The following is a 16,809-nucleotide window of genomic DNA, read 5'->3' as shown; positions in this document are numbered from 1 at the left end:
AAAATCCTCAACCTCAGGTCATGTATTCCAATAGAAACAGATAATAAAAAATAAATGAGTAAAATACATATGAGAGAAGTTGATAAATGCTTTGGAGAAAAGCTAGAAAGAGGGATAGATGTGCTGGGGAGTTTTAGATCGTGACCAGGGCAGGGGAGACCTCACCGAGAGGGGGGTGCTTTCTACAGGCACCCAAAGGCAGGTGAGGGGATAAGTCACGGAATCCAGAATGTTCCAGGCTGAGGGAACAACTCTTAAGTGTTCAGAGTTGCAATGCCAGTGTAGTATGGCTTTGAGAAGTAACACGCTGGCCTTTGGGGGGCCATGTCTAGGACATTGGCTTTTCTCTGAGAAAGATGGGAACCATGGGAAGGTCTTAAACAAAGGAGTGAGGTGATTTCACTTGCCACAGAATCACTCTGGCTGCTGGATCGAGAACAGTCTTTAGAGGGGCAAAGAAATGCCAGGTGGGAAGTTAATGCCGTTATGGAGGTACGGGATGTTGGTGGAGGTGAGCATCTCTGGAGTGTAACGAAGAACTAAGAACTATTTTATTTTGTGACAAGTTTCTGAAACCTTTTTGAACAGTACCAGTTGCTGGGAATTTATGGATATAGCCGGTAAAGTACCCTACAGTTACAACTAGGGAGCGTCAATGTCATATGAAGTCATGCAGCTTGCACCCTTGTCTACTTGTGGTATCTGAGTTTGTTGTTTCCTGTAGATTAATCATGAAGAGCATGAGTTCTAGCCTCAGATTTCCGGATTTAAATCCTGGCCCTACCAATTACTAACCATGTGACCTTGGGCAAATTACTCAAAACTCTCTGTGCCTCAGTTTTCTCACCTGTTAAATGGGGACAACAGGTTGTGAAAAATAAGGAGTTAATACACATACAACATTTAGCATTGTGTTGATAGATAACCATTGCTCAATAAATATTAGCTATCATTATAGATATGGATATAACCGTTTATAAAGGTCAAGGAACAGTTCCATTTAATTTATTTAACACCCTGGTGTAAACTAGACCCAGCTAGAACTGGAAAGGAACTGAGATGTCAGTTAGTCCAACCCTAGAGATCAAAGTGACATGGTCAAAAAAAGAAAAAAACAAGAAGAAGAAGAAGGAGGTTATGTGGTTAATGTCATCTAGCTGATGGCAGAACAGGGATCAGAGCACGAATCTCTGGACTCACAATTCAGTGATTTCTGCATTACACCATGTTGCTTCTGGACAACATTCAATATAATACCAAGTGGTAATAATAATAATAATCATAACAACAATAAGTGAGTTTTTGACTCTTTGTGCCAGGTACCATTCTAAGTATCTTACACACATTAATTTACTTAATCCTCATGATAACTCTATAAGCCAGGTCCTTGTCCCCATCTGTTAGAAGAGGAAACTGAAGTTAGACAGAGCAGGTCACTTGCCCAGGATGGTGAGTGCATGTTGGTGGGGGAACGAGGGTGGCCCGAGAGTCAGGAGGCTACCTTACCATTTTACTACGTGATCTATCCTCTCCATTTCTAGAATAGGGAAATTGAATCCAGTCTTGAAGATCCCTTTTCAGTTGTTTCTCTCTCTCTTTTTTTTTAAAGATATATTTATTTATTTTACGGAGAGAAAGAATGAGCATGCATGCGTGTGGGGAGAGGGGCAGAGAGAGAGCATCTTCAAGTACGGAGCCCGATGCCAAGGCTGGATCTCACAACCCATGAGATCGTGACCTGAGCTGAAACTGAGAGTCAGACGCTTAACCGACTGAATCACCCAGGGGCCCCCCTTTTCAGTTTCAAAGTATGCATACCCTAAGTACTTTGTGATTATCAGGTCTGTAACAAATACCATTTTCGTTTGTTAAACACGCTGTCTTATTAACCGATCTTCATTTTCATGAGCAGCTGCAAGAAAGACTATTTGTAGAACAGCCTAGAAACCAAAGTCACCAAGCCTGTGAGGGATGCTTGAAATGTTATTTCTGGCTTCCATGGCAACCCTAACATAGGGCGTTGAGCTTCACGGAGTTGAGTGCACCAGCTGGAGTTGCGTGTTCACCCAAGCGCTCTGAGTGATGAGGAAACAAAAAGCTGACTCAATAGTTTTCCTTTTGTCTAATACACCATCTCAGTGTATTTGAGGGAGCGGAGGTCTAGGCCAAGTTCAGGAAGGATGGAGGAGATGACGCATCAGATCAAGTGGAGAGGCTACAGTTTCCAAAGGAGCTGGAGAATGCCAGCAGTCTAGGTGCCTGGGGGAGTCCCCGTGGAGAGAAGGATGACAGGTTTCAGGGGAGGGCAAGAGAGTTGGCCCTGCTTCCACAAAGCTTGGGGCCACTAGCCCTTCAGATGAGTTTTGTGAAGAGGACCGAGCATGCCCACTTGTGTTTTCCTTTGTTCTGGTGTGTTTCCAACTCTCAGCTGGAACCCGCTGTGAATGAGGGAGGTGGCAAGAAGGCAGACGTGTTGACAAGTGGTGGGGACCGCTGGGACCAGTGCAGGAAGCAAAGCACTCTAGGCATTTTAAACAGAAAACGATTTCGTTCTGCGAACAAGGTATTTACATAATTGTTGGAAAGATCAGAGAAGTGGGAGTTGGAACCATCACACGAGAATTGGTTGCTGGGGGATGCCTGGGTGGCTCAGCCGGTGAAGCATCTGCCTTCGGCTCAGGTCATGATCCCAGGATCCTGGGATGGGGTCCTGCATTAGGCTCCTTGCTCCATAGGGAGTCTGCTTTTTCCTCTCCCTCTGCTCCTTGTGCTCTCTCTCTGTCAAATAAATAAATAAAATCTTAAAAAAAAAAAAAAAAGAATTTGTTGCCGGGATCAGGGTGCTGCAGCCACTATAACTGGATCTGTGAAGCTGGTGAGCAGATACTAGAACAGGAAACCTGTCTTTCTACAGCCTTGCTTGCCAGTAGAAACAGACTTCACTTTGCTTCCTGCTTTGTGGGTATATTTAATTGGTGGTGCCTCACAGTTACCCAGAACCCTAGCTGCAAAGGGGTCTGGGAAGTGGGTTTCTTGTCTTTCTCGTTCCTGTGTAAAGGAAGACTCATGAAAGAGGTGGGAGTCGATGCCGAGGCCCAACTGACATTCGATCAATAGTTATTTCTGAATTAACGAGGGCGAGCACTAGAGGGGAAGGAGTGGGGACCCCAAGGAGAGATGAGTTGGGAGGGCCCAGCTGCTGACCTAAGCTCTCCGCTCCACCACTGAAAGTCCTTCGGGTACACACGCTCCAGGATTAGGTAGCAAAGGGGTAGAAACTCAGCTCCTAAAGATGAAGGAGTTATCTTCAAATCCTCTCTGATGCCTTCTCTATTACTTTATGTATGTAATTGACGTGAATTCACTAATTCACGTCTGAGACCAGGCTGGGTTCCATTCAAGGGGCGCGGGCCTGGAGGGACTGGTTCTGGGTTGGGTCAGGGATGAAGAAGAGTGAAGTCTGGGTTGAGGCAGGAGCCCTTCGGATATGCCCTGAAGGAGGATGATAGCACATGTAAGACCCTTCAGGGGATTCCCACTGGCTCCTTAATGAAGTCCAAACTTCTTTCTTTCTTTCTTTCTTTCTTTTTTTTTTAATCATGAAAAAATTGTATTTAGATTTAGCCAGCTGGACTCAGTTTAGATGATCCCAATTTTGTTGGCAATATCCAAAGCATCATAGTCAGGGGCCAGCCGAACGTATGCCTTCTTCTCTCCATCAGGCCTGATTAAGGTGTTGACCTTGGCTACATCAATGTCATAGAGCTTCTTCACAGCCTGTTTGATCTGGTGCTTGTTGGCCTTGACATCCACAATGAACACAAGTGTGTTGTTGTCTTCTATTTTCTTCATGGCTGACTCAGTAGTCAGGGGGAACTTGATGATGGCATAGTGATCAAGCTTGTTTCTCCTGGGGGCGCTCTTTCGAGGGTATTTGGGCTGCCTTCGGAGACGCAGTCTTGGGTCGTCGGAACGTAGGTGGTGTGCGGATCTTCTTTTTTTTGTGACTGTGGACGCCTTTCAGCACCGCTTTCTTGGCCTTCAAAGCCTTTGCTTTGGCTTCGGCTTTGGGAGGGGCAGGGGCTTCCTTCTTAGCTTTCGGCGCCATCTTCGTAAAAGGGCCAAACTTCTTTCTTTTTTAAAGTAAGCTCTACACCCAATGGGGGACTTGAACTCACGGCCCTGAGATCAAGAGTCGTGTGCTCTACCAACTGAGTCAGGGAAGCACCCCATGAAGTCCAAATTTCTTAATAGGAGGCACATGTGACCTTCCTTCTGTGGCCCTGTCATCCCCATCCTGTCCTTTAAGATCCAGCCAAGCCATACCCGCTGCAGTTACCCATGCACACGTGCCCCCCTACTCCTTTCCACCCTCCTGGTCTTTGCTCACACTGACCCTTTGCCTACAGCACCCACCCCCAACTCTGCCTGGCCAACCCTGCTCATCTGATAATAATAAAATAATACCATAAAATAATATAGCACCCATCAGCTTCTCCAGCAACCTCCCTGTCCACCATCTTGGGATCCAGTGTCCTCCTTTTGGTTCTTGTTGCTTATGTTTTTCATGAATCCTATGTTTTTCATGAATCTGTCTTCTTTCAAAGGTTGTAAGCTCCTCCCAGACCAAGGTGGGTTCTCGGTCTGTATCCCCAGCACCTAGCACAAAGAAAGGGGGCCCTTGGCATAACTCAGCCAAACCAAAATGATGAGAGAGGTGACTCCAAGGAACAACTTTGCTTTTGCCGGTACAGGGCCCTGGAAACCTTCCGCCCTTGCCTCCGTGAGCGCCTTCCCCTCCTCTTCCAGGGAAAGGCGTGCCACACTCTGCCCGAGGGCCCCCTTCTCCTGGCTAGTATCTCTCCCAGCCTGACCCTGCATTGCTCCTCACAGGTCTCTCTGCTCGCTCCCGACTTCCATGAGCCGAACGCCCAGAAAGCAGAGGAGGCCTTTGCTCAATTTATTAAGTTAAAATGCTCCTGTGGGCTAAATGCCAGTTGCTTTTTTCAAGCTGCCTATGCTGTTTTTCACTTTGCAGAGAGGATAAATCACCTGTTCCCCAGTACTTTCTGTACTGTCTCGTACTGGGGGACGGGCCGGTTTTGAGTGTGTGTGTGTGTAGGTTATGATTTTTTGAAAAAGATATTTAATTAATTTATTTCACAGAGATCACAAGTAGGCAGAGAGGCAGGCAGAGAGGGGGTGAGGGGAAGACGCAGGCTCCCTGCTGAGCAGAGAGCCCGATGCGGGGCTCGATCCCAGGACCCTGGGATCATGACCTGAGCTGAAGGCAGAGGCCCAACCCACTGAGCCACCTAGGCGCCCCTAGGTTATGATTTTAAGATATGAGGCATTTCTCAATTTCAGAAAGAAAGAAGGACAGTGAGAGGGGTTTTGGTGGAGAATACCAAATTCACTCTGAACCAAATTTAGCCCAGTGAGTTTTAAAACCATGGATTATTTCTGGGCTTCTTTATACTTCTTTTTATAAATTGGGAGAAAGCCTGTTTGTACGACAAACTCTGAGAGATGTGAGGAGCATTTCTTTTTTTTTTTTTCAGTGAAACTTTAGCAAACTGCTACCTTGCAAGGAAATTCAGTTCTTTGGAAACTGTTTTCTCCAGGGCTAAACTGGGGCAGCTTTCTCTTTGGCCTCTTCGCAAAGAAAATTGTCCAGGGTTCTGGAAACCACGGTTATTGAACCTCATATGATGTCTTTTCTTTCAGCGCATGTTAACAGTTACGAAAGGAGACTTGGTGTGATGTGGCATGTTTTTTTCTTCCTTCCTTTCTTTTTTTCTTTTTTTTTTTTTTCTTTTCCATTTTGCTGGCACGTTGGTGCACACTCCTTGAGGGCCTTAGAGAGCTGTGTTCCTCAAGGAATTTATGACAGTCAGCAGGGACAAGTGAAATTTGAGCTGGTGTCAATCCAGAATCCCTCCTTGTGACCCAAAAGATATAAGATCATTCACCAGAACCTTCTTTAAAAAAGAACGACACGTGGAGATTCACAGACCTGTACCCCTGGGGGAAAAAAAAAAAAAAATATATATATATATATATATGTTTATAAAAAATAAAATTATATTAAAAAAAAAAGAACGACAACAACAAAAATCTCACTGTGACACTGGAGAGTATATTTTTGCATAAAAGCTTCCTGGTGTGTTTTTCCACAGCCAGATAACATCCATCTCCCCCAGCCACACTCATCTCTGTCTGCCCTGCCAAGGTTCTCCTTGGTAACAGCTTGGGAAAGTGTCTGCAGAGCAAACCTGACGGTACTGAAATTTCAGCTGCTGCCCTTGAACTTTGGTTCTGCTCTGAGGCTGTTGGAAAGAACTTACTAGAAGAAGGGTTGACATCCTGATCCTATGTCATGTGTTCTTGAGAGAAGCATGTGGTACGTGGCATCTTGAGTGGTATCCACTGCTTTTTGCACAGCTCATTGGGACAAGCAAGTCCATGGTAAAGACCATAAAGAAGGGAGGAGAAAACCAGGGGCTCCAAAGCCACTCTTTCTTTTCCCCCAGCTGTCTTCTACCTTCTTTCTTCCTCAACCAGGCATTCAAAGCAGGGTAAATGGGGGCAGAGGAGGAAGTCCATGGAAATGCCCTCCATCTGGAGGTACTGGGTATTCTTCTCTTCAGGAGCTGGCCAAGGGGTAGAGCATGTGTTTGCTCTGTATTTTGGCTGTTCATGCCTCCTCGTTCAGAGTTCCTGTCTCTGGTAACTACTCGTTAGGCTCTTCTGGCCACGTGTATGTTATGAATAGGATTACCAAACAATGACTCACCTTCCCCTGCCTCATTCTGCAAGCTTCTGTTTGCTTGTCTCACCGAACCCCTGGACGGTAGCCCTCTGAGGCCAGGGACCGCCGCATCTTCTCCCTGTCCCCTTCCCACACCTCCAGCACTGTATTTTGCCCATAGTGTCTTCGGTTCACTACCTTCTGGGTACCAGCTGTGAGCCAGGAATGGGTGACACGGAAATGAATAAAGCCAGTTGTGATCTCAGAGGTCTGTCCTATTGTTTTGTGGGCTTGTGGGCCAATAGGTATGGTGTTTGTGGGATGACATCGTTGTACATTGTCATTAATAGTGCTTACTGTCCCCTCTGCCTGGTGATGCAGAAGACACTTCTGGACACGGATAAGCGCAGCAGGTGAATCTGGGTGGCTGAGGCACAGTGGCGACTTCCAGGGCACTGGCTCAGGGCAGAGGGTAAAGGGGACATGTGCATGAGAAGGTGTGTCTTGAGTTGACTTTTTTTTTTTTTTAAGATTTTATTTATTTATTTGGCAGAGAAAGAGAGAAAGAGATTACAAGTAGGCAGAGAGGCAGGCAGAGAAGAGGGAAGCAGGCTCCCTGCGGAGCAGAGAGCCCAGTTCGGGGCTCAATCCCAGCACCCTGAGACCATGACCTGAGCCAAAGGCATAGGCTTAACCCACTGAGCCACCCAGGTGCCCATTGAGTTGACCTTTAACTCCTGGGGCTCATCCAGTTTCTGCTGCCAGTCCTCCCCAGATTCTGTCCAGGGAAAAATGTGTTAACTGGCAATGAGGAGGGCCACTGGGTAAGGCTCTTCTCTGTTTTTTCCTGTTCAGAGGAGACTCTTTACCTTAGGTCACCGACTGGGAAACAGGGTACAAAGTACAGGTGCTAGTGTCAGACTGATGGGGGTGTGACATTCTGCCCTACTCATTTGCTCCATACCAGTGGACTGGTTACTCAAGCTCTAAGCCTCAGAATTGGGGTAACAGTGGTGTCTGCCTTATTTATTTTATGAACCTAATTGAAAGCCAGGACATATCTGACATGTACATAGTCCAACATCGGTGCAGAATGTGGGTCAGAGCATGTGAGAAGACCCAGGATGTATGGTTGCCATGTTTACAAGGTCTCTTCCGGTCTTGGGAAGGGGTCCCCTGATACCGCCTTCTCTGGACTCTTGGATCTGTGGCCAGAGACTCCCTGGCTCACATACCCCTCGGGATAGAGTTCTCACATGTGTTGTGTCCAAGAATCACCCGAAGAAGTCACAGGTGCAGATTACTGGGCACTAGCCCCAGAGATTCGGATTCACTGGGTTAAGGGTGCTGCAGGGCTTAGCATTTCATATACACAACTGAGGTGTCTCTGATGTCTTCAAGATGTCTTCAAGACATTGAGGATACTGGAAAACTGACCAGTTTTCCCAGCTCATGGAGAGGGATTTGCATCTTCTCTCTTCCCCGCCTTCCTACCCCTCCCAGTCACATGTACATCGAAGGAATGATGACGTGTCATACCTGACACTGTGCGGGAACCAGGGATTCACAGGAGATACCACTTGTGGCTGGGTAGCTCCACGCATGAGACGCAGGGAGGAACATGCTCAGATAGAGATAAATGGGGCAGGTACCAGGGGGCTCAGAGAAAGGCCTCATTTAGGCCAGTGTTTGGGGGCTGGGCATCTAAGAAGGGTTTTTAAAAAATAGGTGGCCACAGGGTTGAGTCTTAAGCTGAGGAGGCAGCTCAGAGAGGATGTAGGGAACTACAGACCATTTGATATCACTGGGATATAGGGTAGAGGGCGGGGAGTTCTGGGCCAAAGAGTTCATTAGTTCATTGTCCCATGAACGTTATTGACTTTGCTGTCTGTGAACCTTAGGGTGGTGGCTTTTGGAGAAATTGCTTTGATGAAGCAGCATCCTGAGAACTTACAGCTGCCACCTTCAGCTACAGTGACTCTGATCAATGAAACTCACCAAAATATTTACATATAGGAAATTTCTGATGTAAAGAGAGGACGTGTGCTTTCCATTGGTTCTGAGAGTCTTTATTCTCTCAGGTGAGGAGAACCATTGATGAGATGGTTGGGGCATTAAGGTTGGTGGGCGGAGGTGGGGGGGGTGCAGGGGGGATCTAATGGGCTTCATTGCAAAGTGTCTGGTTGGCAAATCGTTTTCACTCCCTAAGCCCCCTCCAGGCGCCAGGTGGAAGGAACTCGGGGGAGCTGTGTTAGGAGCTACTCTGTGGCTGAACTTTGATTCTTAGCCTGGGATCCATTAGGGAGTCTGACAGGTGCCAGCACCGGAAGTCTGGGGGACAATGTGTAAAGCTTGGGATCTGCCGCCTTGCCTTGAGACTTTATCATGTGACTTGCTATCAATCCAGATGTTCATTTCCTATGGCTTATACACTTGGGTTTTTGAGCCTTATGTGCAGGGCTTGACATTTATACCAGTTAGGTTTCATCTTGTCAGCTTTGACTCATTATTCCAGTGCCCAGAAATCCTTTCTGCTCCTGACTCTGTTGTTTGGTTTATTAGCCACTGCTCCCAGAATCGTATGTAATGGTGTATAGAGAACCATAAGTGCCCCAGAATTTGGAAACACGTTTGGAAAATCTTCGCAAGTGGGGAATGATTTGCTAATGAGGCCAAGGTATGTTTTAGATACCACGAAGCAGGCCAGGGTGTTTCCCTAATAGAAGGTAATCAAGTTTGAAGGGTATTCCCCAGTGGTTCTTTAGGAAGATGTGAGTAGAGCATAACACTTTCAAAGAAGACCTTAGCTTGTCAACAGCCCTGCCGAGTGTCTGGCGGGAGGTCCTGCAGCAGCTGGCGACTGACTAATAAGGGAATTGGAGAGGGAGGGAAGGACCACAGTCTTTCCAGCACAGGCCAAAAATCACAGGCCCCAGTCAAGTGCCCTAAATACAGGGGAGTTTCAGGTGAAGTCACATCAGGGACAAAAATAAAAAATAGGCTAAATTGCCTCTGAAATGTCCATGAAATCACCTGTAAGGCCCAACCGCTAGTCATGGTCTGGAGGCCCATGGCAACAAAGCCACATGAAGTGGCCCTGGGGGCCACATCTCAGGTTCCTGTGGGCACTTCTGAGGCCTCCCTGAGCATGAAACTGGGTCAGCCTGTGGTGTCCTTCTACTTGGCAGTCTCTTTCTCTCAGTCTGTCCGTCTCTCTGGCTGTCCGTCTTTGACCAGCCTATACACTTCAATTCACAGACACCAAATGCTTCTGGGATGCGAGTTCCCTCACTCTCCCTCACACCTGCCCCATCCTGCAGTCTTGCCCCCTCCATCCCCCCCACCCATCCCGGGGCCTTGCTCCTACTCCTCTCTCAACAAGCACTTGTCAGGTGAGTGAGAATGGGAGGGGGTGGGAATGGGAGTGACCAGCAGCCTGACTGAAGCCCTACTGCTATTCAGGGAGGCAAGCATCTGTTTTATCATTCTATTACATTTTTTAAAATGCAGATAGGCATCTCGCAGAGAGAAGCGCTTGGCAGGATGCAGGCAAGTTGGAGCCATAGCTTTCAGGCCTGGATTCCAGGGAAGGAAAGAACTGACCCCAGAAAGCCGGTGCAGTCCTGGGGCACCTTGAGTATGCTGACGATGGAGGGTTGAAAAGGACAAAATCCTTCCTGAGTATTGCTTGGCGGTTAAGAGTGTGGGCTACAGAGGCAGACAAGATGGGGTCAGATCCTGGCTCCTCTGCTTCCTAAGTATGAGATCCTGGGCTAATTATTTGGTCTTTCGAGGCTTACTGTCCTCATCTGTAAAATGGCAGTAGTAATAGTGTCTAGAATAAATAAGCCAACACTTGGAAAGTGTTCAGAACAAGGGCCAGTACATATTAGCTGCTCAATAAAGAGTAGCTATAAATTATTATTATATTCTATTGAGTTTCACCACATCCCTGGGAGGTATTATTACCACCATTTCGCAGAAGAAGAGACTGAGGGTCAGAGAGGTCAAGGAGAGGCTCAAAGATCACATGGACAAAAGGTGGCAGAGACTGGACTTACACTGAGGTCATAGGACTATATGTCGCTTCACTAAGCATTTCGGAGCCCCCTTTGATTCTCTGCATGTTATAGATATTCACATACTTTCCTTCTCCAAGTGTACTTTGATCCCAGGCAGATGGCACCAAATATTTGTTGTACAATTTCACGGCCATGACTGAATTTAGCTAGAGCAAGGGAGGCTGATTAGTGACAAGTCTGCAACCCTGAGCAATGGAAATCACTCCAAGGTTGCACACTGGAATCCTGCTGGAGTGGAATGTTTCTTAAAATTGTCCTGGCTCAAGTTCAACAGTAAGAGACACTTGTTTGCCCAACTTGTGGGCTTTGAAGGCAAGCTGACAGTACTGAAGTGCAGTTGACAAGGTCCAGACTGTCACTTTGTGGTTCAAGGGATGACATTTTATGATCTTCCACAAACCCTCATCCAGTGCTGTTGAAAGTCTGTCATGAGGGGCCAGAAGGATGATTGTGTGCTCTTCTCCCAGGCTCAGGAGACGGGGATGCTGTTAATTAGAACCAATCTGTGAAAGGAACACACACAAAAGAGAGTCTATTTTCTGGAAACACCTCTTAGCAGTCCCCATGTGGAAAAGCTCTGCGGACTCTTCCCAGCAAATATTCCCAAGCATCTACAGAGCTCATGTGGTAATGCCACCTGTATTGCAAATTGTCCAAGATGTCCACCATGAGATGGTGGAAGAGCCATCAGTATCATCCCAGGTCTGACCCTAATGAGCCATCTCTGAGCCTCAGTTTCCCCTTGTGTACACTGAGTGGCTTGACTTTATTTAGACCCCTCCAGCTCTAACAGTTTATTAGTCTGTGAGTCTGTGAGCCAAAGTTCAAAAGTGGCCATGCTTCCTCATAAAATGGTGAATATTGGGGTCTAGAATCTGTGACTAGAATCTGACTCTAGAGCCACACCTGCTCTAGAGCACTTTGACTTTGTGGTTTTTATCCACTTCCTTGAACTGACTGCTCTGGTTCAATTCCTTCCACCTAGAACCTTGCTCTGCCACCCAGAATTCCACTTAATTTCGTAAATGTTGACTGAAGACGTAACTCAGTTCCCAGCTGCATGGTTGGAAGGATGAATGAGACTAGTTTCACACTTTGGGGAATTCACAGTGAGATAGTGAGGTCAAGACTTGCCAGAACGGGGCGCCTGGGTGGCTCAGTGGGTTAAAGCTTCTGCCTTCGGCTCAAGCCATGATCCCAGGGTCCTGGGATGGAGCCCCACATCGGGCTCTCTGCTCACCAGGGAACCTGCTTCCTCCTCTCTCTCTGCCTGCCTCTCTGCCTGCTTGTGATCTCTATCTGTCAAATAAATAAATAAAATCTTAAAAAAAAAAACACAAAACTTGCCAGAACGTCTTTCCTCCAGCGATCTCTCTAGTACCTAAAACTAATGGTTCTCCAAGTGTGGTTCCTGAACCAGCAGCATCAACTTCACCTGGGAACTTGCTAGAAATGCAGATTTTTCTGGTGCCACCCTAGATCTACAAGGTCAGAAACTCTGGAAGTGTGGCCCACGATCTCAGTTTTTAATGCTTCTCTGGGGGCTTGGGAGGCACCTGAAGTTTGAGAACCACTGAACTGGTCCTGGGAGAAGCTGCAAGACTGTGGTTCTGAACCCTTAAGGGACCTGAGAAATTGTCTTGAAGAAAACTCACTCACTTGGGCTGCCAAGACTCACTTTCCACTCACAGTCACGGCTCCTGTGGAACTCCAACACCATTTCGAACCTTTGTGGTATTTCGGTCAATGCCCAGGCGTTGTGAAAATGATATACTTGTTTTGATGGAAACTAACCCAGTTTAGCACACCATTCCCCGTGGAACCTCCAGGCTTCCCTTTAAATTGACTATGATGTTTGATGGGATGTCGATATGGTGACTAAGACCCACAGCAAGAATCCCAACCTCAGACTACCTCCTGCTTCCAAACTTCTCCAGAGGAAGCATTCTTAGGGGGCCAATCGGCTGTCTCCTCTCCTCCTTCCAAGCAGCCTTTCCTTCATATCTCCCACTGTGGCAGGGTCTGAGCCTGGTTTCCATTCCCCTCTGCAGGCAGAGAACACTGGGCCTTGCAGTAAGTTCACACATCAGTCGTGGAGGGCCCGTGGCTCCTGGACAGGGGCCAGCCTGGCTCCTGAGACCTGCGGGTCTGTCGTCCCTGGCTCCGACCAAGGGCTGTATGCTAGACCATGGGCACTTTTGTGAAAATAAAAGGAGGCACCCCTTCTAGGTCCTTCTCAGGATGGATGCAGCCCTGGGGGCCCAGGGCTGGGCTGGATTTCAGCCATTTGCCTCATAAGGCAGTGTCTGTGGGCAACACGGACTACGTGGCCCGGAGTAGCAGCCTTCTCCCCCAGAGAGACGTTGGGGGCATTGTGGGCAGACAAGAGGGTTCCCACACCTGGGGCCCAAGGCCATCCTCTTCCCCTTGAATTCTCACTACCCCCTAATGTGGTGGGTGTTGGTGTGTCTCCATATAGGCTTTTTTCTACATTAGAAGAGATTTTCCAATTCTTGGTACCTCTATTTTCTCACGTATCCAATGGGTATGACACTGTACTTTCCTCTTAAGAGCTTATTCTGAGGGGCGCCTGGGTGGCTCAGTGGGTTAAGCCTCTGCCTTCGGCTCAGGTCATGATCCCAGGGTCCTGGGATCGAGCCCCGCGTCGGGCTCTCTGCTCAGCGGCGAGCCTGCTTCCCTTCCTCTCTCTCTCTCTGCCTACTTCTGATCTCTGTCTATCAAATAAATAAATAAAATCTTTAAAAAAAAAAAAAAAGAGCTTATTCTGAAACTCAGATGAGACCATAGTGATGAATGCGCTCTGGAGAAAGGATTTTGAAAACATCCCACAAATGGCAGGTTTTATATTGATCTTTCTCCCAGAGTCCTCAAAGGTGGCATCTGGGGGCTCTGGTTTGAGAAACTCACTTTGAATTCACACAGCTCCAGTGTTAGACGTGGGTGCAGCACAAGCTCGGTCTCCTTGCCAGGATGCTGCTGTTCAGGGGTGCTTCCTCATCCCCAAATCGGAAGACTTACGAGGCCATAAGTGGACGAGGTGTGTGACTCACTCGGGGCGAGTCACAGCCTGGCAAGCCGGCCTGGACGGGATGACTTCATGGCATTTCCCACTTTTCGTTTTGATGACTGGGCTCACTGTTTCATATTTGGCTTTCTCTCTCTTTCTCGCAGCTGTGGTGACTGGGATTTAGGACAAGCATTTGGGATCCCTTCTCTAATCCCTGTCAAATCTGGATTTAGCTATAGAGTCGGGGAAGGGGAGGAGGGACTCCCCGCTGGCTGGCGGCAGTAGCTCAGAACATCTGAGAAATTCCAGCAGGGAGGCCCAGGCTCCACCCTCCGAGGCAGGAGGCCTCTCATCTCATCCCATATCAGCCTCTTCCCAGAATGTGAGGAGTTTCAGCCACAGACTCAAACCTCTTCTAGCCTTCTTGCTTGGGGGCTGAAGGAATAAGTATGGCGGGGGTGGGGGAGAGACTTGACATTGGCCTTTTTCCCATTTAATGGTGTCTTTGGTTGAAATGTTTTTGGGGGGGGCGCCTGGGTGGCTCAGTGGATTAAAGCCTCTGCCTTCGGCTCAGGTCATGATCCCAGGGTCCTGGGATCGAGCCCCGCATTGGGCTCTCTGCTCAGTAGAGAGCCTGTTTCCACACACCCCTCCGGCCCCCACCTGCCTCTCTGTCAAATAAATAAATCTGTCAAATGAATAAATAAAATCTTTAAAAAAAAAAAAAAGAAAGAAAGGTTTTTTGGTCGGTCCCTTTTCCAGTCCCACTATGCTCCCCCCACCCCCTCCAGTTGAGGTTGAGTCCCGCTCTCAGAAAGACTGGGACAGCAATTGTCTGCAACATCTTCAATGTTGACTTATTATTACGTGAGCTCCCTACAGCTCAGCTCAGTGACATAATGTGACACTAATGTATTCTCAGGCCCTTCATGGCTGGCTTCAGGTTACCCTCCAGCTCCATTCCTCTCTGCACCTCCTAGTAGTTTCCATTTCCACCATATTCCTGCCATCTTGGGCTTCTGTCCATGTGCCTCTCTCCATGTGTTCCTTCTCTCGATCCAAACACTGCATAAACCTAGTTCATGTCCTATCCCCTTGATCCCAGCCCACTAACATCCCGGTTCCCGGAACATCTAGTGTAAGCACCACACTGCTTCACATAATTATTATTTCATTTGTTCCATTAGTTAAGTTCCCAAGGTGGATTGTAAGCTCCTTGACATTGGCCATTGGCTTGTGGTGTATTCCCTGCAGTGTCCAGCCAAGCTTATGGGGCATGCAGTCAATCATCAAATCATCTTGACCCTGTTCAGGTATTTGTCCCACCTAAAAACTGTATGGACGACTTTCTAGGAAGTGAAGTGTTTGTTTATCCTGCACAAATAAATAGTTTTTCCTTGTAGCCAATACTCATGATCGCCCAGTCATGCATATTATACCTTTCCAGCTTTCCCGAGGGGGGAAGAAAACCCAAGGAAAATCAGAGTTCTGCAAGGGGATTCCAGACCCCTGGGCTTTCCAGTAACAGCTAGCCTTCACTGGCCCTCAGTGCTTCTCTAATGAGTTTGACCTCTCCTCTTTCCCCAGAGAGCTCCTGTGAGAATAAGCGGGCAGACTTGGTCTTCATCATTGACAGCTCCCGCAGCGTCAACACCCATGACTATGCCAAGGTCAAGGAGTTCATTGTGGACATCTTGCAGTTCTTGGACATCGGCCCTGATGTCACCCGGGTGGGGCTCCTGCAGTATGGCAGCACCGTCAAGAACGAGTTCTCCCTCAAGACCTTCAAGAGGAAGTCCGAAGTGGAGCGTGCCGTCAAGAGGATGAGGCACCTGTCCACTGGCACCATGACGGGGCTGGCCATCCAGTATGCCCTGAACATCGCGTTCTCGGAAGCAGAGGGGGCCCGGCCCCTGAGGGAGAATGTGCTGCGGGTCATAATGATTGTGACCGATGGGAGGCCACAGGACTCCGTGGCTGAAGTGGCTGCAAAGGCACGGGACACGGGCATCCTGATCTTTGCCATCGGTGTGGGCCAAGTGGACCTCAATACACTGAAGGCCATCGGGAGTGAGCCCCATGAGGACCACGTCTTTCTGGTGGCCAACTTCAGCCAGATAGAGTCACTGACCTCCGTATTCCAGAACAAGCTGTGCAGTAAGTCCTGCTCCTCTGGGGCTCTTTCAGGGGAATCATTAGGATTTCTTCTTTCATCTTCTAGCATAGAGTGGGCTAACCTCGTCCCAGGTACTGCGCTGGCAAGGGTGTCGGGTAGAGGCCAGGATAGACACAGCGTGTCTTGGGGTTGCATGCTGGCTGAGGGGTCAGAGAGTAAGGCTATAATGACACAGGGAAGTACCTGCAGCTGTGACAGAGGCATGGAGGAAGAATTCAGGCCAGGACCTCACCCCGGCCAGGGTGCTCAGGGAAAATTCCCTGGAGAAGGGATATTCAAACCCAAACTGCTGAGTGAAGAGGAGCAGATAGGCAAAGTTTTTCTCCAGCACATTGGACTGCTCCGGCATTCCCTAAGTTAAACTTCTTGAGTTGGAGTAGAGATGGGATTAGGAGGGCAAAAAAAAAAAAAAACCATAACATTTCCTTGGATGGGGTCGAATACCAAGCAGTGTTAGCCCATGGAGATGCAAGTGGTGGAGGTTTTCTCCTCGGAGAGGCCCGGTGCACGGGGAGGACGGAGCTGAGGTCCCCTCCTCCTGCAAAGGGGATGCCTCCCCATGTCCTTGAGCTGCTTCTGCTGCAAGGCTCTTCCACTCTCTCTTGCTTTCTGACCCTAGTCTCCACAAGGCTTTGCTCTCCCTTCCTTGCCGGATGGCTCTCAGGGACCCTCACCTGGAGCTTCTGACTCAGTGTTTCCCCTGTGGGCCAACTTGCCCTCCTCCTAGTTTCCTCCTTCTTCCTCTGGCTTCTTGTCCTCTCCTCCTTCAAGT

At 48.3% G+C, this 16,809-nt stretch overlaps 1 protein-coding gene across 4 annotated transcripts in view; it reads left to right on the top strand.

Moving 5' to 3' along the window:
- The window catches only part of MATN2 (matrilin 2), a 132,618-nt gene that overhangs the window by 28,768 nt on the left and 87,041 nt on the right, over nucleotides 1–16,809 (top strand). For all 4 annotated transcript variants that reach the window (XM_032858634.1, XM_032858635.1, XM_032858633.1 and 1 more), the window contains exon 3: nucleotides 15,449–16,018. In XM_032858634.1, coding sequence (XP_032714525.1) covers nucleotides 15,449–16,018 — 570 coding nt within the window. The remainder of the gene's footprint in view (nucleotides 1–15,448; nucleotides 16,019–16,809) is intronic.

This window comes from Lontra canadensis, unplaced genomic scaffold (genome assembly GCF_010015895.1).
Source record: "Lontra canadensis isolate GAN:19392208 unplaced genomic scaffold, GSC_riverotter_1.0 scaffold15, whole genome shotgun sequence".
NCBI lineage: Eukaryota > Metazoa > Chordata > Mammalia > Carnivora > Mustelidae > Lontra > Lontra canadensis.
The sequence above is the reverse complement of the archived record's forward strand: the minus strand, read 5'-3'. Positions and strand labels throughout refer to the sequence as shown.